The 22,588-nt window shown below is 36.0% G+C and overlaps 4 protein-coding genes across 5 annotated transcripts; 3 read left to right on the forward strand and 1 right to left on the reverse strand.

The window, feature by feature from the left end:
- The first annotated feature begins 1,886 nt into the window (after window positions 1-1,886).
- LOC120338732 (ethanolamine-phosphate phospho-lyase-like) lies at window positions 1,887-10,783 on the forward strand. Its single transcript, XM_039406658.2, has 13 exons — window positions 1,887-1,911; window positions 2,159-2,281; window positions 2,857-2,975; window positions 3,089-3,248; window positions 3,708-3,870; window positions 4,249-4,362; window positions 4,720-4,802; window positions 5,594-5,687; window positions 7,133-7,264; window positions 7,885-8,039; window positions 8,308-8,397; window positions 8,952-9,060; window positions 10,108-10,783. The coding sequence occupies exons 2-13, from the start codon at window positions 2,208-2,210 to the stop codon at window positions 10,141-10,143; spliced, it is 1,329 nt and encodes a 442-aa protein (XP_039262592.2). The 5' UTR covers window positions 1,887-1,911; window positions 2,159-2,207; the 3' UTR covers window positions 10,144-10,783.
- Window positions 10,784-13,047: 2,264 nt separating this feature from the next.
- LOC120338700 (ubiquitin-conjugating enzyme E2 W-like) lies at window positions 13,048-14,749 on the forward strand. Its single transcript, XM_039406612.2, has one exon. The coding sequence runs from the start codon at window positions 13,169-13,171 to the stop codon at window positions 13,622-13,624; it is 456 nt and encodes a 151-aa protein (XP_039262546.1). The 5' UTR covers window positions 13,048-13,168; the 3' UTR covers window positions 13,625-14,749.
- A 124-nt stretch (window positions 14,750-14,873) lies between these two features.
- Window positions 14,874-17,289, forward strand: LOC120338698 (dipeptidyl peptidase 3-like). Its single transcript, XM_039406609.2, has one exon. It carries the CDS (start codon window positions 14,874-14,876, stop codon window positions 17,013-17,015), a length of 2,142 nt encoding a protein of 713 aa, XP_039262543.2. The 3' UTR covers window positions 17,016-17,289.
- Window positions 17,290-18,184: 895 nt separating this feature from the next.
- On the reverse strand, window positions 18,185-20,773 carry LOC120338699 (leukocyte elastase inhibitor-like). 2 transcript variants are annotated; one of them, XM_039406610.2, is made up of 7 exons: window positions 20,400-20,759; window positions 20,127-20,260; window positions 19,899-20,012; window positions 19,581-19,824; window positions 19,296-19,480; window positions 18,863-19,027; window positions 18,185-18,541 (listed from the first exon to the last, which is right to left on the reverse strand). In XM_039406610.2, exons 1-7 carry the CDS (start codon window positions 20,599-20,601, stop codon window positions 18,350-18,352), a joined length of 1,236 nt encoding a protein of 411 aa, XP_039262544.2. In that variant the 5' UTR covers window positions 20,602-20,759; the 3' UTR covers window positions 18,185-18,349. The 2 variants fall into 2 exon arrangements, with proteins under 2 accessions (XP_039262544.2, XP_077972166.1); XM_078116040.1 differs by lacking the exon at window positions 18,185-18,541 and adding an exon at window positions 18,555-18,791 and having other exon boundaries at window positions 20,400-20,773.
- Window positions 20,774-22,588: the final 1,815 nt, after the last annotated feature.

A 22,588-nucleotide genomic window follows, 5' to 3' on the forward strand; every position in this document is an offset into this window, starting at 1 on the left:
CATCATATTTATCCCTCTGCAGTTGATCGACGCCCCGTACAAAATGAATTTACATTGCAATGATAGGGTCGTTGCTAACTTGGCACCAGGGGGTCAAAATCCTGCTGTGAATCACCTGGGAAAGGTCTCAACGGCCTATGCTTTTGTTGCGCGTCTCGTGACCACCCGCAGGGTCACGCAACAAGTTCATACCTTGCTGGATGCCAAGGGATCGATTATTACAACACTTATCAAACACAGTAATACGACGGCGGAAGAGATATTGTGCAATAAAACAACGTAACCCCGAGTTCGATAAATAGTCCAGAGGATAAGAGGTAAAATCATGCACAAATCCCGATGCCTTGTTTCCATGGCAATGAGATATTTTTTTTGATGGCACCATATCCAAAATTGATCAGAAGATGCTACTGTACACGTGTACCAAGTTTCATGCTTGCATCCAACAGTGCACCATTCTATCATATTTGAGGTCTTATCCGCTGGAATAAAAGCGATCTAGAGGGCAGGAAATCAACAAAATGATTTTAGGTTATGGCAGCCATGGTTCATGCCATGCGCGCTGTTTGTGGATGGCGCAAAACTCGTACTTTAAGACAGCGACGCCGTGTGAAACCCGACATTGTTTCAATAGTATCGATGGGACTTGATTTTGCCATCGCAAAGTGACGGACCGGTAAATCCTGACCAAAAATTTGGCGGGCCACCTTTATACAAGCTAACTAATCTAATGTAATTGATTATATGAATTAGAAAATTTTGGTTGACAATACATTCAAAAACAAAGGTGATACTATTCACGTAACATGTTTTATTACGTTCACCCTACTTAGATATTTCGCTTTTATAGTTTTAGTAGTCAATTTTAAAAACCCTACCTCGCATAGAGGTAACAATGCTATTAGTGCATCGTACGTTTTTTGTGTCACGTTTCTACGCACCGGTAGTAACCTTACCGCGGGCCGGCGGTGGGTCGCGGCCCGGCGGTTGCCGACCACTGCTCTATATGCTATAAAAAATTTATTTAAAACTTCTGCGTGTTCTATCACTGGGTATACAGTACTGCTCGTCCTTAATGGCGTGGTGTTTTGATTTGAGAGTATTTCTGCGCTATTTAACTTCTGTTATAGGATTGGTATGAATCTAACGTCGTCAAAGGAAAGTAGGCTGTTGAGCTGCTAATTGTTCAAACATTATAAACTAAAAATTTGATTACATATATTATATACATATAAAGTACCAACTACCAAGTATTAGATCAAAGCAGTGTGTGAATTATAGCCTTAATAGATGCAGCTGTTTGGGAGTTCACTACTTCATTTGTTTTCTGGTCTGATCGTATAGTTGTTGTTCACCACTATAGTAGCTCTTTGCATTTCTTTAGTTACGTGTAACTAATATGAAAGTTGGGCCTGGGACATTTTTTTCTGAGTGTGCATGGCTTTGCTTTGCGCAAATTTTCGAATTCGAATAATTGAATTACGGTCATGTGGGCATGCCAAGCTCACCCAGGGTAGTTTCATGGACAGTGAAGTATTGTTACGACCTAATCTGGTCTTGCCCAAGTCGAATTTCAAATCCGGGTCTGTCAAGCTGGGCGGAACTGAAAGTTCGATAAACACCGCTCCCAGTCGTGTTTGTGCGCGTGAAGCAGGCTTATCTTTCCGAAGTCAATTTATTGTGCGGTTACCCGCTGCCAAGAATCCACCGCCAAACACGTCCTCAAAATCTAAACCTCGAGTTGGAACCTTTTTATGAGCGACACACTGTTTACCTTTTTTCCTTATTGCGTCACAACGACGTCAAATTTGCTGAGTAATATATAAGGCTCTGATTTCTCAGCACTCAAGGTGTTGTAAAGCTATAGCGCGGTCGGCGTAGCCTAGATAGACTGCTGTTGGAATGTTGGAGGTAACTTATATGCGCCGACTTAGAATTTTTGAGATCAGCTGTTCAAAACGCAGGGCATGGATATTAATTTATTCAAAATACATTTTTACCTCGGCCTCGCGTATCCACTATTACTAAGTGACTACGTGTGCTGTTAAATTATGATTTAATATCCTGCAACATCAATTTGCAGATTTGTCAATCCACGATTTTGTTTTCCTAATAAGAGAGGATTTTAATTTGCAATGCAACGCCTTTTTTTTATTAGGCAGGCCAGTCTAAGTAGGGGGGACTGACACTATCGCGAAGCTCAGATAATGGACTTAAACGGGAACGCTGTCTACGAATTGAACAAAAAGGATGTTCTGGCTTTACGGATCAAACATGTTGGGTAAGCAGTTCTTTGTTCTGAGTGCGTTACGCGACGGTACGATTGAATTGTTCCGCAGAGCTGAAATGTATTGAAATATTGACTGTTTCAGTATTGCATTATTTATCGAATCCCTTTCGATTTCGTTGAAATACAGCAGACCCTTGGCATTTCATTGGTCGTCCGTAGTTTTGCCCATCGATGAGTCTTTGTTGCTTTTGAGTGAGTGTGGGACAACTTGCTTTGGCCAAATTATTAAGAATTAATATATACTGGTCACTAGAAAGACTAAAGAAATGCCGATGTATATGTACTATAATATCGTGAGCTTATTCTAATCAATCAATCAAATCGTTTCTATTAGAGTTAGACATTCCGGTGAAACATAACAAAATGGAAACAAGAATGATCACAAAATATTTATACCGAATGGCAGGATGACCGCGAAATGATCATTCGGTCTACTTGTCAGCGGCAACCTTGAAATAGCTTAAAACGTATGGCTACAAAATTTGCACAGCGCGAAACGTTTTTATGCGAGAAAAGAATGGAGCCCTTTATCAATGCTTGATTCCGTACTAACTTATTTTTAACAGGTCTCCTACTGCCTTATATTTTCGCCATGATCCGCTAATGATAGTAAAGGGCGAAGGGCAGTACTTGATTGACGAAAAGGGAAATCGATATTTGGACTGCATCAATAATGTTGCACACGGTGAGAAGAATTTCAAATGTGTTGTAAGGATCGGTTTTTATTGGCTGGAGACGGCGAAAGCTTCCACACCAACACAACTAATAAATATTAGTATTATTTCTTCTTTTTTTCAGTTGGTCATTCACATCCTAAAGTGACGGAAGCATGCAATGAACAGATGTCGAAACTTTGTACCAATTCCCGCTATTTGCATAACACTCATGTATCACTTGCAGAACGTCTCGCCAATACTTTCCCGAATCCCCTCGATGTCTGCTTTTTTATGAATTCGGGGTAATGAACGTAAAATATTATTGATACAATTTTAGTTTGTAGTTTTAGCATAAATTTTTACCAAATTTTGTATTTATGTGAACACAATGTAACCCTCCTCAATATCAAAACTATTGTCAATTTCACCTCAATGCTCTGAAATTTGAATTTTAATAAATATGCAGACATGTTACACCGGGAAACTATCATTTGCATTTTCTTTTAAATGTATATCGTTTTATGCAATGGGAATGACGCCACTGGACAATTTTAATCAAATTTCATATACCGCAATATTAACATAATGTACGTGCGCGGTAATCATATTGCTCGCTTCTAGAAACAATTTATTTTAGTTTTCGTAATATAACGGGGTTTATCAGGCAATATGATCTACGACGCTATTTGATTATTCATGTGAACTGATTTCATCGGAGAAAATAGTATATTTTTATACTAACCTCCTTTTCATATTTCAAGGTCAGAGGCCAATGACCTAGCTCTCACACTCGCCGCCGCGTATTCCGGTGGAACAGATGTTATAACAATGGACAGCGCATATCACGGTCATGTGAGGTCATGTCTTGAAATTAGCCCATATAAATGGAGAAAACCTGAAGACCATAAAGATTACGTCCACGTGGTAGGTTATCTAATAATATAAACTATTTATGAAATGTAATAATTGAATTATTTTCATATTAAACTATCGTAAACAGTTTCTCTTGGTGTCAAAGTCAATAACAAGATTATATTACTTGGTGAAAATCGATTTTAACGATTATCTTCATTGGTATCTTACAACACAATGAATTAACAAGAAGACATTATTTGGCAGCGTAAAAAGATTCCAGCATAAATTAATTAATATTGATGACTCTTTTGAAATTACTCACTGGATTTGCAATATATACAAAGTAATATTCATTTTAATCTGATTCGATCTTAATGTCACAAAGCATAATTACTTGTCACTCACATTGTATTTTTCAACTTACTTTTGACTATTTCAATATAATAGGTGTCAGCGCCTGATGTTTACCGCGGTAAATATGCCGGAAGCGAAAATCCTGGTTTGGATTACGCCAATGAACTTAACCAGAAAATAGAGATTATGAAAGACAAAAATAGAAAGGTACGTTTTTTTCGTAGCTGCATCAAATTAATAATTTGCAAAAAATGCGACTACAGCGGTGACGCCGATAAATATTACATTCTAGGCTTAGCTATTTATTATTCTACTGATAATGCGTCATATATTGGATATTTCCCACCACTCCCATGTCACATAACATTATAGAATTAAGAATTTGGATGTTTAGGCCATGGCTTGAATACCGGTAAGTGTACCATTCATAGATTCCTATTCTTCTTGCTCTAACATACGAGAATAGTTCATGCCCCGATGGTAAATTTTAATGGCAGTATTCTGCCTAGTTAAGTTTGGTTAGGTTTTATAAATTTCGGGATGGACGAAAATATATTCTTCCAGCTCTCCGCATTTATAATGGAATCACTGCAGAGTTGCGGAGGACAAATCATTCCCCCTGAGGGATACATGCGCGAAGCTTTTCGGTACGTATTTTCAGTCGTAACTAATATTGTAGTTTAGCTCTGATCGTTCGCAATTTAATTTTATTAGTAGTTTGTCTATTCTAAAATCACTTTTTCATTTTACTGACGATTTTTGACTTTGTGGAGTATACAAGACAAAAAATAATGCACTGGATTTATTGAAGCCATACTGAATGAACATCATAGTTTTACAATATTGACATCATGAGTTGAACGAACCCTACGTTCATAGCCAACGTAACATGAATCGACTGGCGTAAAATTGACTTATTTTTATTAACTTGAGAATTTGATATCAAACTCAAATCGTGAAAAGTTGCTTGGTTTGTATAGCAAGTCATGCGAGCAGTTGTTGATATTGATACATATTAGATTAAACAACCTACCTGATAGCATAAACATATCGATGCCCAGAACTTAACGGATGACAAATTCTAATGTTATCTTGATATAGTAAGAAGTCAAATATCGTTCAGTTCTGTTTCAATTTTAACGATTTCCTGTATCGTGCCATTACCCGCTCCTATTACAAATTTTATTATCTTCAATCATGCGGATATATGATTTATAAATCAAATCGTAAATTGTTAGTAATATCTAGCATAAAACATTTTCGTGTGTGACAAATGTTTGAAATTTTGTTTGGCATGGCTGTTCTCACTTTGAACGAATTTGAAAACTATCAGATATCTAAACAGATTGTCGTTTTAGGCCACTCTTAGAACATGTACCACAGAATATTAGTCGACTGTTTTTTTGTTTATATTATTGATTTTCCATATTTAATTTAGGTATGTGCGTGCTGCAGGAGGCCTATGTATCGCAGATGAAGTGCAAGTAGGATTTGGCCGAGTGGGATCACATTACTGGGCATTTCAATTGCAGGTAAAATGGAGTTTGCCCTTTTCCGATTGGCTCTGCATTAATTCAAACGATACACCACGCCCATTTTCGAATAAAAATAAATCACTTTGCTGCGAAATTTGAGTAATTACTTGAAAGTCTTAATGATGTTGTTTTTCAATTCTATGCTAAATATTATCAGTAGATTAGTAATTCTTAGTAGTAATAAATAAATATTTTAATGTAATATTTTAATATTGGCACGTGAAATAGCGAATAGGCATTAGAAAACTCCGAAGCCTCATTAGTCTCTGGGATAAATCAACTTTTTGGCAAAGAAAACACACCTTAGATGGGTTGAATGACCTTATATTATCTATACGATTATAAATAATGTAATTTATTAGTTGAACAAATTTAAGACAGTCTGCGTGTGTTAATGATTATAGAGTGTTAATCACGTGGTAAAGGGGTGTGTACTATCTGTTCTCAATGCCCAATCAATATCAAGAATTTGAGTACCGTTATCCATGCGACGCTTTTTTATTCGCGTTTCGTAGTATCATCTTTGCCAAATATTAGATAAAACTGTAAGGTAAATATTAATGAAGATAATGCGTTAGAATTCTGAGAGATATTAGTTTGCACCCCAAACATTGCGCTACTCAGGCGAGCAAGTATGTGTTTACCAAGTATTTCAGTTAACATAAAACTGGTTGTCGTCGCCTGTTTATGTTTGAATAGTACATCACTTTTATATTCGATTCATTTTGAAGTTTGTATGTATATCCATAGAAGTTCATTCGAGTTTCAACAGTGTAGGTCTCTAGGACCTAGGTAACGCTTGTCAATTGCGTCAATAGCATGCAGGCGAAACAGGATGACAACTGTTTTTCCGGGCTCAAAATTTGTTGTAAATCTTGTGTGTTTTTGCATAACAATGCTGCAAACTGCTTTGTATTTTCTAAAATCAGATTAGAAAGCGGTTTGATCATTCTTGGGGTTCATTTCTTGTGAAACACAACAACTAACAAGTAATATGTTGTATCAAAATATGGTGTGATGAACAAAGAAATACAATGTCACATCACAATTTTTGTCATTTATGTAACAGTACTTGACTAAAAAGCCTCGTCGACTAAAAAACCTTGTCGACTGCTTTGACGTTATTCGAATTTGATTATTTAATCTTCGTCAACACGATTGTAAGAAAGTGCATCATAAACTCAATCAACATTGGGTTCTTTCAGCAATTTACAGCTTGAGTAATTTGCACAACATGTTTACGACCCTCTTTACCCCAGAATAATCAGTCGAAACATAATCAAATAAGATGGTGCGCAAGGTTCTACTTTTAAAATGCTACCGCGTACCTTATGTTAGTCATCTTTCATACAATTGAATACCAATATGGTGATTATTAAATTCAGTCCTCGACCCACATTTTCAAAGGTGTTAGCTAGTTCTTGTTTTTATTTTGGTTTAAGGGCCCAGATGTCATTCCAGACATCGTTACAGTTGGGAAACCGATGGGAAATGGTCATCCTGTGTCAGCCGTTATTACAACAAAAGAGATTGCAGACAGTCTTACTAACAAATTGCCTTCTTATTTCAACACGGTATGTATGTCAGCAACCCTGTGTTTTCACGCGGTTAGCAATCGCGATGGAAATTACACACTGTTATGAGAGCTGACACTAAACACCAAAATTTGACGTCATGAGATTAATTCATACTATAAACATACATTGACTGGGCTTGTACTGGTTTTAAATCAAGAAAATTACCGCAAAGGGATATACGACAATGACTTGTTTTGAAATGACTCAAACACTCGACCTCTTAAGATGGTATTTATGATTTTAACGCATTTTCTAATCAATATCGAAAAATAGGTTCTGCTATACATCTCGAAAGTCGAAAGCAATTGGCTTTTAGCAAATGGTTGATTCATCAGTTACTATAACACTTTGAAAAGTTGAATTTAAACATCGAGCTCAATTCTCTAAGGTTTAAATAAGCCCGTATCGCATCGTGATTTTTACACTGGTATTCTATGTCGCAATGTGAGATTGTCCATGTAGTACTTTTACGGGCAATGATTTCATATTTTCGAACTTAAGAAATTATTGTTTGTATCCTTGAATAGTTAATGTTTTTTTGCTCATTTACGAACTGCGATACAGAACATGGATGACCTCCTCTATCATTATATGACATATTGTTCTGTACTTTTTAGTTCGGCGGAAACCCGGTGTCATGTACAATCGCCAACACGGTGATGGATATCATTGAAAATGAAAATTTAATGGAAAACGCATCTTCTGTTGGAAAATATCTTCTTGAGAAGTTTGAATTGCTCAAAAAAAAACACAAAATTATCGGAGACGTGAGGTCGGGATTTTTGGATTTTTCCGACAAAATTACTTCAGACTTATGCTTTTGATTTATTCAGCTATCGTTTACCAGACGAAATAGATTCAATTTCCGCCATGATTTTAAATGTTTCATATTGTAATTCCCTTGTGACGATATATTGTTATTTGTTGTCACATGAAATTTTTATTGCATTGAGTTGTCATTTTACAAGAATAGCTAGCTTGGTCGATGCAGTTGATTTAAATTTTCATTGTAGAAAATTACAATATGTTTTTCATGGCAGGGGTGTTGGACTTTTCATTGGAGTTGAACTGGTGCGTGATGAAAAAACGAAAGAACCTGCAACAGAAGAAGCTGAAGTCATGTATAATAGGTAAAGCACTTTGCATTGTAGTTGCTATAATATGAAGGAATGCAGTACTGACTGGCTCAGTTTTTTTTGGGAAGCACCAGTTGTGAATAAAAACGGTTATGGGTTAAATATTATTTTAATTGTAACATATGTAGACTGCCGCCGGCCTGTATGCGCTTCTCGATTTCACCACCATTCATTTTATTCTCGCTTGTTTGGCGTAACAGTTGCTAAACAGAATTCTACTATTTCAATCACTACAAAAAGCCAAGGTTGTGGATGAGGAGAGTTACAATTCGATCAACAAATCTTTAGGCCGCTGATTCCCAGACCTTCACCATGATTTGTAGCCCTCTACAAAGACACCCAACACTATGTGGCACCCTGCTCTTCAAAACAAATGTTTTTAATGGGTTTCTTTCCATCAGTTTTTTTTTTATTCGCCACGTTATATGGAATGAGGAGAAAAGCCATAAATTGCTATGGCTAGTTAGTATCTTCAAAACCTAAATTAGAAGACTGATATCTCTATCTGAGTGTTCAGCAATCATTCGTATATTTTTCTGATTTTGCAGGATGCGTGATCGGTACATATTGGTGAGCCTGGACGGTCCATTCAACAACGTCATGAAGTTCAAGCCACCCATGTGCTTCACTTACGATAACGCAGATCAACTTGCTGAGGTATGGATAATGTATAACGCAGAACTTTATAAAAGAAAAGCCTAGAAACTCGCCTTACTGCAAAAATTTACATTGAATTTGAACAAAACACAGTCACAGAAAACGCTGTAAGGCAGGGATAGACAAACTGCGGCGTGCGAACTAATTTCCCGCGTAACTTAATTTAATTTGTTACCAACGACGGAACGTTCATCAAGTAATTGACATAGAATTGATTCCAGTTATTACAAAACAAGCGCCGTACAGCAGCACTTGTTACCACATAAATCCGGGCGGAAGCAACAATAAATTTAGGATCAATTTTTGTTTTATGCATTAAAAGTCGGTTCGTTCGAGGGAATGTCTGGGAAACGGAGGGAAGTTTTCGGCGGTCGAACATTCCAAAGTGATTGGACGGAAAAATATTTTTCTTTTTTTGCGCATTCCAAATCCAGTTTGCTTGATATGCACAGTCAGCATCGCAGTTATTATGATACTTAATGTTAATCGTCATTATAAAACATTATAAAAACACATATTGCTGTGAGTAGATTTATTTAAAATGTATTACACTAAGAATAAATTTCGTACTCGCTGGTCAGATCGTCATTTGTTTGGACGACGTACCGCGGAGCAAAATAGTTGCCATTTAATTTTAACGCTTTGGTCATGACACAGGAAAAACATCATCCTTCACATATAATAAGTAGATAAAAACAATGCATTGTTTGATTATATATTGAAAAAGACCACATATACGCCTCATTGTGGCAGGCTTTGACACAGCAATAGAAAGTGAGAGTGCGCCTGACTTTGAAGTTTAATGTGGCGAGTGTTCGTAGACGATAATAATGCGACCCGCACGCTACTGGAAATGTGTATATTTGGCCCGCAAGTACATAAAGTTTGCTGACCACTGCTGTAATACAATAATCTATTACCGCCTTGTAGTGTTGATCTACAAATTATAATTTCCCGAACCAATTAAACCTATGTACTTAAACTAATAATTTGCTGTATTGTAGATATTTGATTATAATATAAAATTTAATCCTATTTCTTTCGTAGGTTTTGGACGATACTCTGTCTCAAATTTCCTGCTGATCCGTGATACACAGCTGAACACCAACGTGTTTTTCTCGTTATAGAGATTTATACATATTATGAGTCGATCAAAAATTATCATTATAATTCATGCATCGAGAGCTATTCATATATGTACTATTAATATTTGAACGCGCTGCAATGCAGTTTTCAAATGAGCAAAATATGTCGCACCTAATACAGCATGTTGATGTATATCACTTTTTTAAGTAAAATAACTCGCCCTTTGTGTACAATTTGTAAACATGCACTTTTTAAATCAAAATATGAAATAATATAATTATTACAGCCATAATAGCGTAATAATCTTACTTGTAATACCATTAACCGTGTTATTAATTGTTGTTATAATAATTGATTTTTGTGTTATAATTTTATGTTAATTAGTTTCATAATTAACAGAAAACATTTTGAGATATTTTTTGTGTTGTTTCATTATTTTTGGGGTTATCCGTAACATAAGAAAAATTTGTCTTTTTTACCTGCCTGACAGATGCGAATGAAATAATTGGGATTGATAAAACGGTATGTTTTGTAGAATTAGAGAGCATCGACCAACTGCGTCTTTGAGCGCCAGAAAATTAGGAATACCTACGTAGTTTAAATAGCTTCTCATGAAATAAATCAGAAAAATCGTTGACATATTGTTGGTATATCACTACTGTGACTGAATTGAATAGTATGATGGCTAGCTGAAGCAACTAGCGAAGTTGAAGATATGATGGGCAGTCTAAATTGTTACCTGGATTTCTATCGTTTTGGTCGGGAATTCGTATATGCTTACAACATAGGCAACATGATAGAATACTAAACATCGGATGCGGATTCCATTAGTCTAGGTTGACAATACCAGATAACCAAGTGTTTACACAATAGAAGTGCTTGTTTTGTATTGCACTGTTTACCTATTCTTGGTACTATTGTGGCCCGCGGAGCCCACAACTTTGGACCACCCTGCTCTATTGTATTGGTTCTTTACCAGGAGTTCGGCGGAAGTCCTCTGAAATGTTTGACATATTGTTCTGCGACAGGTACCAATTCCACTAATGAATTGTCGGATTTGAAATTTTAGCATTTCTTTGCTTGATTTTGACGATTTAATTTATTATTCTGCTTCTTGCCTACATCTTGAGGCTGAATTTGTCAGACGGTGCATCACACTGAGCTGAACGGGTTGGTAATACTTGAACCGGGTGATGGCCATATTTCGTAAAATAAGATTGACATGTTATCATCTTTCGACTCCCGAAGATAAATGTAAAAATCCACCGACTGCGAGTGATTGTTCATTCAATGACAATCGATTTTTGAATAGCTGGATTATTAGCGCGGCTTTCGCGCGCAGTATTATTTCATTTCTCGTGCTCACAACACTAAATTAGCCCAATTAAACCACTTTGATTGACTCCTCTATTAGCAAGCCATTCACAACTGTGCATGTGACATATGTGCTATTTTAATTTGCTGTCACCTCGTGTAGAATAGGTGTCAATATGCTATTAGGAATATACTTACTCCATTGCACTGATGGGCATAAAATCCTCATTTAAACCAATGACTAACATACCGTCTAAGTTTTTTAGACTTACAAAACAAAAAACCGGAGCTATGCGGATTGTACAAATCTTGGTTCGATTCTGAGGCTTAGTAATATCCAGCTCATTAGTTATCGATCTTACGATCGGTAAGTATGTTGATAGGTATTTGTCTGTTTGTTTGTTTGTCTGTTAGATGCACGCGATATCTCACGATAGCGAGGTTGAATCTTCTCCAAATTTTGCATGTGCATTCATCATAGCTCGGATCAGAAGCCTATTGATTTTTGATAAATTATGTCGTATAATTAGCGAGTTATTAATTAATTAGTGATGGGACACACGGTGTCACTATGGAGTAAGAACGCTGTTTTGGGGGATCCCCTAACCGACGATCGATAACTCTTCGGTCTCCGACCGATATTCTCGTATAAATATTATTACTATTCAAGCCACCGGAGAACGTGCACTTTCTTTTTACTTCTGTAACATTGGCTAAAATCAGCAAGATATAATGGTGACGTTAATAATTTATAAGCCCTCAGACAACTTTTCCCCAAATTTATATTCAGAAAAGATTCCCACGAAGATATTTACAGGCATGGTGGTGAAGTCCATGCTTCGGAAAAACAAATATCTAACTAATCCCATACCCGACATGGAATGGTAACCGGACGAGAGGACGTGGTTCGCCATATGGTTGAGCCGTCAAATCGGCTTTCCTCTACCCCGGGATAAATATGTAAATCTTATCCTTACTTTAGCTTATTGTTATGGTTTTGTATGCTATTTGTCAGTTTTCAGCTGTACTTAGCCGTTAATGTCTAGTTGATTAGCAAATGTTACAATTTGCCAGTATGTAAATCCTATCCTTATCAACGTTTCTTCTTCAGCAGTCTCGTGATAAATATGGAAATCGCATCTTTCATCACGGGAATTCAATGGAGTGCGACTCACTTCACAGTGGTGGTATCATAGTACCGGTAGTCTTGTTTTAATGAGGAAGTTCCGGCCATGCTACCGGGAGTTTTCCATCATTTTAGTGTGAGTTTGTCTTGCGATAACTAGGTACAGAGGTAAGGTCGGAAGTCGGAACCTAAGTATAGTTTTAAGTTTATCACTTCACAAACAAATTCATGAGTATCGCAGATACTAGGGTTTAATTCGCTACCGTACATTACTGTAGGTGGCATGTACGGTATTTCCTACTCCATTGATTACCTGGCATAGCATATCTGCATATTGTACTGGAGCACAGGATCATTCGGAAATTGTCATTAATACAGGAATAATAGCGAAGTGCAATTGATAATTGTTTGAGGCGATTCTTGCCTGAGAGGTCTAACACCAATTTTATGATTCTTTTCTACAATTTTAAATCATCAAATAGCTAGCTATTTTTAGGCTAATTCTGTAATATGACTCTTTGAAGTTACAAATATTGATTTGGATTAAAGTACTGTACGCTACTCACTACAGGAATATTGGTAATGGCTAATTTCAAGCAAAAACGGATTAGTAAAGAAATACAAAATCTAGCAGTGAGACCACCACCAGGTGTGAAACTTCTAAACCCTGATGACACTTCATTGGCACGCGTAACCATGGAACTCACTGGTGCAGACAACACTTTGTATGCGAAGGAAGTATTTAATCTTGTATTCATATTTGGGGATAAATATCCATTTGAGTCGCCTCAAGTCATGTTTACTGGCAACAAAATTCCAGTTCATCCTCATATTTATAGCAACGGACATATATGTTTATCCATATTGACAACAGATTGGAGTCCAGCACTTTCTATTGAGTCTGTTTGTCTGAGTATCATATCTATGTTAAGCAGTTGTAAGGAAAAGAAAAGGCCTCCCGATAATTCAATATATGTTATGAGGGCCAGCAAGAATCCTAAAGATACAAGTTGGTGGTATCATGATGATAACGTGTAATTGTTTCAAGATATATCTTACAACAAAGTGTGCTTTGTTTCTGCTTATCACCAGTGTTCTTTTGGGTCTGTCAAAACTCTAAATGAACTTTAAACTATGTGTATAGGAGTTTTAAAAACAGACAGGTTGTGCAATTTATAATATTTGATGTGGCCTTTGTTTTAATTATATCATAGATTCCTTAAACTCTGATACAAATTCTTATTTTTGTTTATCGCTTATAAATTGATAAGCTATCAAGAAAACAACCAAGATTAACACAATGGATTCGTTTTTCGGCGAGTTATATATGTAGATGTCATGATTCAAACTTGTAGTCACAAAAACTTGGCATCACGAAGCGCAGCCTATTCAACTTATTATAGGTTTCAAGCTTTATTTTGGAGCAGAGTTTACTGCGCTCTTATTGCAGGCCAAGTTTAATTTTATTATTTTAAAGTGCACCAATAAATGCTATGTGAATTGTATGCAATACTGTGCTATAGCTTAATTTATGTAATATTTTAAAATCACTATGTTCTGAGTATTTTAGCAGCTTCTAGATAATATTCTACTTCATTGTCTTGTCAAATTTTAAACACACTCTTTGATATATTTTCTTCTCTTAACAATAGCATATTTGATAAATTTTCTTTGCGAAATTATGTTTTTCTAAACTTAAGCCATTCTTGTCTTATATATCCATTAAAATCTTTTTTGAATTAGAGTCCTAGTTAAACCACTGCAACCGTGTTTGTGCGAAACTGATCGATTACCGGTATGTTAAACTGGTTCAATATAATCTCTAAAGTAATTCAATAATTGCTCATATGCAATTTCTTTACTGTCCAGAGCTTTGCTAAAATTGAAGTATACTGGTTTCGTATGCTAGCTTAAGGTTTCATGCATATTATTTAAATTTTACTGTTAGACTAAGTATGATCAATGTTTTTATTATTCACATGATCAGATTTATTCTGTATTTGGTATGGCGACAAATTTATTCAGAGTATAATTGAAAATAGCTACAATAATTAAGAAAAAGTTCTATCCTTTTCGCAATTTGATATCAATCTTTGTTTTGTCTTGCACTATTTTTCATAATGCGCATAATTTGTTTTATTTTTTGTTTCTTTATTTTTTAAGTATTTTGACTGGAAGCAATCTGGCATCCACCTTGTTTCGATCTGTGCGAAGGATACATTCAATTAATTTATCTGCACCGAAATTACAGCAAAAGGTTTTCATACGTCAAATTTCAGTAAAGAAGATGGATGTTTCACAGCATATTCTAGAAAATGAAACTGAGGTTTGCCACCTTGATTGTGTCACAGCATTTAAAGCTTTGAGCAAGAGTGAAAAATTGTATTCACATTATTTGGGAAAAGCATCATTCTATGGTGGACTGATTGTCCTGCACCAAACTTCTCCCGAGTCACCAAAAATATTTTGTCTTTTGATGAAAATATTTTCAAAGCAGAGTGCAGAAGCAATTGCAAAAATTGCTGTTGAACAATGTGGATTTTCAGCAGAAGATGTAACAGCATTCAATGTTTACATTGCTGGGTTTCTGGCAAACATGGGAAACTATAAAGGATTTGGTGACACAAAGTTCATCCCTGGAGTTCCTCAGGAGAAGTTCATGAAGTTGGTCATGTGTACAGATGCATATCGTCAAGAACCGGAGCTCATTGAGTCCTTGATGCAAGCATGTGCTGAAGGAACTTATTCTCTGAATGAGAACAACAAACAACTGGGTTTAAAGGGGAATGGAATCACAGCGTATTTCTCACTCAATTGCGACAAAGCTGATGCTGAAATGATACAAAAATTTCTGGATGCAAAATCTATAAGTGCCTATAACACTAGACTATTTAAGAAAGAGTTGGATGATGGAAAGTACAAGTATGAAGTCAGGCTCGCATCAGTTTCTAAAACTGATGATAGTGGTGATAAACTTCCTTATTTAGGTGACCATGAATTTGAAGGTCACTCAATCACAGTTCAACGTGGGGATTATAGTGTTTTGATGAAAAAAGTGGTAGAAAATTTGGAAAAGGCGAAAGCTAATGCTCTTAATGAAAATGAAGCCTCTATGATTAAGGAATACATTCGTTCTTTCACAAGTGGTGATCTCGAAGCACATAAAGAAGGTTCCCGATTTTGGATCCGAGACCAAGGACCTATTGTAGAATCTTATATAGGGTTCATTGAGTCATACAGGGATCCTTTTGGAACAAGAGGTGAATTTGAAGGATTTGTTGCTGTTGTCAACAAAGAAATGAGCAAAAAATTTGCAAATCTTGTTGCATCATCTGATACACTCCTGAAACATTTGCCATGGCCTAAGGATTATGAGAAAGATACATTTTTGCGTCCAGATTTTACATCTCTTGATGTTCTTGCTTTTGCTGGCAGTGGTATTCCTGCTGGTATCAATATACCAAACTATGATGACATTCGTCAGTCGGAAGGATTCAAGAATGTATCACTTGGTAATGTGTTATCTGCAGCGTATTCTGTAGGAAAAAAAGTATGGTTTCTTTCCGATGAAGACCAGGCTATGTTCAAGGATTACAAAAGTAAATCTTTTGAGGTTCAAGTTGGATTGCATGAGTTGTTAGGACACGGCAGTGGGAAATTGTTCAGCACAAAAGAAGATGGAACCATGAATTTTGATAAAGAAAAAGTCATCAATCCATTGACAAATAAATTAGTCAAAAAATGGTACAAATCTGGTGAAACGTGGGATAGCAAATTTGTTGAACTTTCCTCACCATATGAGGAATGTAGGGCAGAATGTGTGGGATTATACCTGTGCCTCAACAGGGATGCACTCAAGATTTTTGGACATGAAGGACAATCTGCCGATGATATCATTTATGTCAATTGGCTAAATATGGTTTGGGCAGGAGTTCAAGGCCTTCTGTACTACACTCCAGAAAATAAAACATGGAGGCAAGCTCATATGCAAGCAAGATATGTCATTCTCAGAGTTTTGATGGAGGCTGGTATTGTGACTGTTATGCACACTACATGCAAAGATGACGGAAAGCCAGATGCTCTTATCACTCTTGATCGTTCACTCATAGAGACCAAAGGTCAAAAAGCAATTGGTGATTTCTTGTGCAAACTGCAAGTCTACAAATCGCACGGCGATTGTGAGACTGCCAGAGTTATGTGGCAGAATTATGCAACTGTGGGATCTGACATACAACCCGACATGTTAAAATTGAGACAGACCGTCATCTTACGACGTCAACCAAGAAAGTTATTTGTTCAAGATAACACCATTAATAAAAGTGAAGAAATTAATTTGGTTTCTTATCCTGCCACCCATTCAGGCCTGATAGATTCGTTTGCAGATAGATTCAGAGATGATGACATTTATGAATTGTTGAAAAACTGTTAACATTTAGCAAGCAACTTATCATCCTGACAGTTCAAGCTGACAATGATGCATTGGTATTGGGAAGCCTTAGTTAAGTAGTTTCCCTCTTTTTTTGGTGCATTCTTTAACCTATTTTTCAAACTCTTCATTCCTCCCCACTATATATAAAAAGTTTTGTTTGAATTTGTTATTCAATCTTGAATAGAACATTTGCTTGTGATATGTGCAACTAGCCTTCTGTACAGTTTAAACATATGCATATCTATGTTTCACAATAATACTACATGCAAATATAGAGTAATATTTAAATTCCTGCTTGGAGAGGAATAGGGAAACATTGGCCCTAAAGAATCTAAATTTTTCGCTACATGATTCAATGGCAGTATCATGTCAATTACTTGCCATCAAAATAACATTTCAATACTACAAGAACCATTATAACTATTAATTGGGAACCCAATTTATGTGTCAAACATTTCAAGCTAGCATTCCTAATGAATGACAAAATCTGTTTTTTGCTTGATCAAATAAACCAAATGATTGAACGAATGAATATTTCGTATCTGTTGTTGATCATGAAGGTTTGAGGGTATACCTGTTTAGGTTCCTAACATTCTTCAAAAATATTGTGGGTCTTGTACTCTTGTCACAGCAGTTCAGTGAATTATTTTATTAGCTCATATTCTGATTGAACCGCCTAGATAGGACTTTTAAAACTGTCTCTATCGAATAGGACGAAGAGCATGTTCTCTCATCTGATCAACTGTCCAGATTTTGTATTGTTGACCAGCCGAAAATTCATGAATTGTGCAGCAAGAAATTGTGAGATTATTTTAACATTTGATGATAATATCCCATCGGGTGGGTGGGTACACTTTCGTATAGTGTCATCCTAGTGAACAGATATAAATCTGATTGCTCGAAACTTTAGAACACAATCATGAGCGAAACTTATTCAACTGAAAGTTGGTGAACCCCCCCCATAGCTCGTCAGTTATTAATCCAAACTAGAAAAAACATGGAACTCTCTCACCCAGTTAACCATAATTTCTAGGAAAATGCTGCAAGCTATATGGCTACGCCTCATCAGGAATAAAGGCCAATGCAACTCTTGAACACCGCAGCTACCGTAAAGCTACATGCACTGTCTATCTGCTCAAGAGGAAGTAGTCCCAGTGATTATAACCAGATTTATACTGCAAAAATTTAATTATGAATACTGAAAATGGCTATCAAAAAAAGCACCAGCTTTATAAGCAGTGAAAAGTTGATCAACTTCATGTAAATTGTTTACAGATTATGATTGAAAAAAATTGTGAGAGATAGCAGTGCAGGTGGCATAAGCAATTTGCTGGTCATAGCTCATCATGATTTTGTTCCTTGCCTTCTGGACGTTTGAATGCTCCAAGCTGATACATGACACCACTTTTCATGTTTTTGATCAGGAAGATGAAAGGATGATCCGCATAAAACATAATTCTTTTGTCAGCAGGTGTACGGTTGGCTTCTTCGCGCTCTGCCTGAACCAATCCCCCTAGAGGATTCACCTGAATTACCATAAGTAAAATATTACTATTTTAATATCACCAGCATACCTGTATCCTACAGTTCTTGATGACTCATTTCTGTGCCTTCAGGTCGTACAAACCGGCCCAGAAAGAGTATCTGGCGAATTTTGTTGTGATGTATCATCCATATGAATGGATGATCAGCAAAATATCTGATGGCAAGATCAAGTGAGCGTGCCATAATCCGGACAGTGGTGGCCGCAGCCGCCGTGCTGCCCTCTTCAGTAACCTGATGGAAATTGTATAAGATTCACTAGTATTCAATAATATTCTCCTAAACTGAAAAAATGTCAAACTTGCCTCTAGTACACCTTTGTGAAAAATGGCATCAACGAAGAGTGATTTGTCACCACTTATTCCAGATAGGTCTGCTTGGCCGGATGAAAATATATCTTTGATTCCCAGGTTTTGCAATGATTTTTGAAGTTCAATGCCAGCCTCCACTTTAAATTTTGGTAATGTGATCTAAAATCAACACAATCATGAACTGATTTAATCGAGATTTCAGTAAAGATGTAATTCCTGCATAGCGATGAAGGTTGTAACCCACATAATCGTGTATATATTTAAGCATTTGAAATAAAATCGTGTTTTTCTATACTTTAACGAATATAATTGAATTACTCAGTATTGTCATAACCAACCCAACTGATGACCATAAGACAGACTTGATTAAAAATTCATATTTAAATAGATTTGATCATGTACATTATTTGAAGAAATTGAGACTTACGTCAACAGTTTCGTATTCCATGTTGGAAATCCAATTGGTAAGGTTCTCATAGTTTAAGTTCTTCTCAACAGATGCAAGATCAAAATTGTCCGGCAGGAAAAGATACATGCTGATATCTTGGCCAACGTAAGGCAATTCCAAAACCTGAAGATTCAATGATTCAATATACCGAAAACGAAACTTTCCTGTAAAAATTAGAAATAAGAATTACTTAAAATTTACATTATGTATACAATACTTATTTCCTAAATTGGTTTAAAAAAATGAAACGCTTCTCTCGCTCACCTCGTTGATACATGAAGTGAGTATTGATAACTCTGTAATGAGACACATAAAATGCTCTTTCATCAGTGTGCATTGGTGAAAAGCCAGAGTGCCATTCACCAGTAAAATAAAGGGTGTTGACAAGGACCAAAGCAGTTGTCGCATCTAGATCGTCATCGTTGAGCATATTTGGAATGAGGTCGCCAGTTTCTTGAGAGATCCATTTATTAATGTGAGATACAGATGTCTTGTCCCCAAAATCCAACTGTAAAAAGAATTAAGTCTAATTATTATATGAACACTCTCATATTAGCATGCAATGTAAGTTTATATACACACATCTTCAATTTTCGCTCCAAACACTGAGAGAGCATTTCTATAGTCATTCAACACACTGGCAGTCTTTGAAATGAATGCTCCATTCGCACCTTTCAGGGTGATGTTGTCTTTAGGCTACAAAAAAAGTTTGGCATAAAAAACATACATAAGTAAAAACCCATAAAATGAAATGTGTATATTTTTTGATTCTGAGAATTGTATGAAAATATTAATATAGTCTAAGATTACCTTGTCAAAAAGAAGTCCATTCAGTTCACCAAATGCTGAATTGATTAGTGATGCTTCAACATCTTTTAAATGAAGGGCTTCTGCAATTTGTTTAGTGGAATTTTCTTTCGTTCCTAACTTCACCATTGCCAAAGCTGTTAAATAGTGCAATTTCATTACAAGTCATAATATTACCATTTTCAATAATTTCGTAAGGGATTGCAACATCTTTAAAAAATGAAAGCGATATTATTGCTTATAATATCATTATACTCTTATACAAGATAGACAAACCTGCTGAGACGCTGACTGGAGAGAATACCACATTTACTGTTTTGGGTTGTGCAATAATTTCCCTGTAGAGATCCACAGCGAACTTCGAATTTGCTGCTGTTAACTTTTCCACGGCATCACTGTATATGTTAGCTGTTCCGTAGACATTCGAAATTAGCAATCCCGACAACAACACCAGACAAATTGACGAAAACGTGAACATTTCCAGACCGCCGTCAGACTAACCTATCAATGTGTCAACTAACCAAACTAAAAAGACATCGATTAAAGTTTGATTGAATATGATAGTCAATCCCAATTGCATTCGATTTTACTCTGATCAAAAGAAACGAGATGATAACATATCAATTCCAGGATTTAGCGCTTTCTAAAGACTTTTCTTCACAACCGCCACGTCGCGGAATAGGTTTAACTGCAAAAGTTGTGGGAGGCCTTTGCATATGATTTCGACGTAACCCCTGTGTGTTACATCTCGCGATCATTCACAAAGCGTTTTTGTGAGATAACGAGAACTCAGTCCGTTATATATGCGTTCAAAAGACTATGCAAACAATTCTGACCTAATTATATTGCGTGAAATTACTTTCGGCGCAATTGTTTGAGTTTATCCGTCGACTATGTGCGAAAACAACAAAAACCCTGCGGGTTTCCTACTTCGCGCCTAAGAATAGAAAGATCCAGAATTTTTAGGCGTCCGTCTTTTTTTTTTTTTTTTTAACTTTTATGGCGTCCGTCTGCTGATCAATTACTTTGCGAGTGAGAAAGATCCAGAAAGTCTGGAGCGGCAGTCATTTCACGCTTCACACATGGCTGCACCATGGGCAACACGTGTCCTAACGAAATTGAAGAAGCTGTTTTTCGGTTGAGTGAACGTATATGTGAATAACTGAAGTGAAACAGGTTGGAAAAAGAATTCAGAACTGTTTAAATTGTTATATATTTGTACAAAAACAGTGACGCATTCACAAAGCGATATAACACATGAAAACTGTATACTAGACTATATTCAATTTGGCATAATTTAGTCCTTGTTGCTGCATCGAGATGATTTTCATTACAAAACTAATGGTGTAGCGAGGCGTTATGGTATTTGATCCTGTATCCCTGCTAAAGTAGCCTACAGCATGCATACAATGTAACGAGGCTACCTGTATCACACAATTTTGATCTGAAATTTAGACAATGACAGAATGAGTTGACATACAGACATAGGTGATACTATAATACACTCACAGACTTAATCTGTTTTGAAAACAATAATAAACACAATCTGACAATGCAACTCCTGAATAATGGTACTAATGCAATACCATTTTGAATTAGTCATTTTTTTGAATTAGTCATTGTATTGAATGAAATTAAATATCACTTTAAAAGCACACAACCTATTTCAGCATTTACAGATTTCAGGATTTCAAAACATTTTAATGTTAAATTGAACATAACTTGAAATCTGATTTCAGCGTTTGTACAAAAACAATAATATGCACAATGCAGCACCTGAATAATGTAACTAATGTAATACCATTTTCAATTTGTCATCTTTCTGAATTCTAGTCATTGTCTTGAATGAAATTAAATATCGCTACAGCACTAGCGAGTAGCAAATCATAATTTGATATTCAATTCTTGCTACTACAGTACTAAAGTATATTTAGTACAGCGTATTTTTAGTACTTGGTAGACAAGGCTGTCGCAGGTTAAAACCTTGAGTTCAAATCCCATGCCCATCATCTTACCCTGTGTGTATTAAATTAGGTGTGCAATGCCGAATCGGACAAATTCCTAAAACTCAAATTGAGTTGACATGATATATTTTGGGAACACGCAACCCATTTGAAGACATTTTAATGTGAAAATACTCTCCTCTTTATAACTTGAAATAAAGGCTTTCATAATATTGAATCGAAATACTGAAAAAGGTAACTCGAAACTAAGTAAGTAAATATTTCATTCATTCAGGTATTGCTGTATTGAGAGAAAGTTTGTATGCGCTCTGTTATTAAGGCTCAGAACAAGTTTATTTTATTGCTGTATGAGGTATTGTTTTTCACCAAAGCACTTTATTAAGAGTAGTGTTCTACTTTAATAATATCTGAATATTGAAAGATTTTATCAACAGATTTTACAACCACCATCTTACCCAGGGGGTATTCTATAAAATAGTTGTGCAATGTTGAACCACATAG

This window comes from Styela clava, chromosome 9 (genome assembly GCF_964204865.1).
Source record: "Styela clava chromosome 9, kaStyClav1.hap1.2, whole genome shotgun sequence".
Classification (NCBI taxonomy): Eukaryota; Metazoa; Chordata; class Ascidiacea; order Stolidobranchia; family Styelidae; genus Styela; species Styela clava.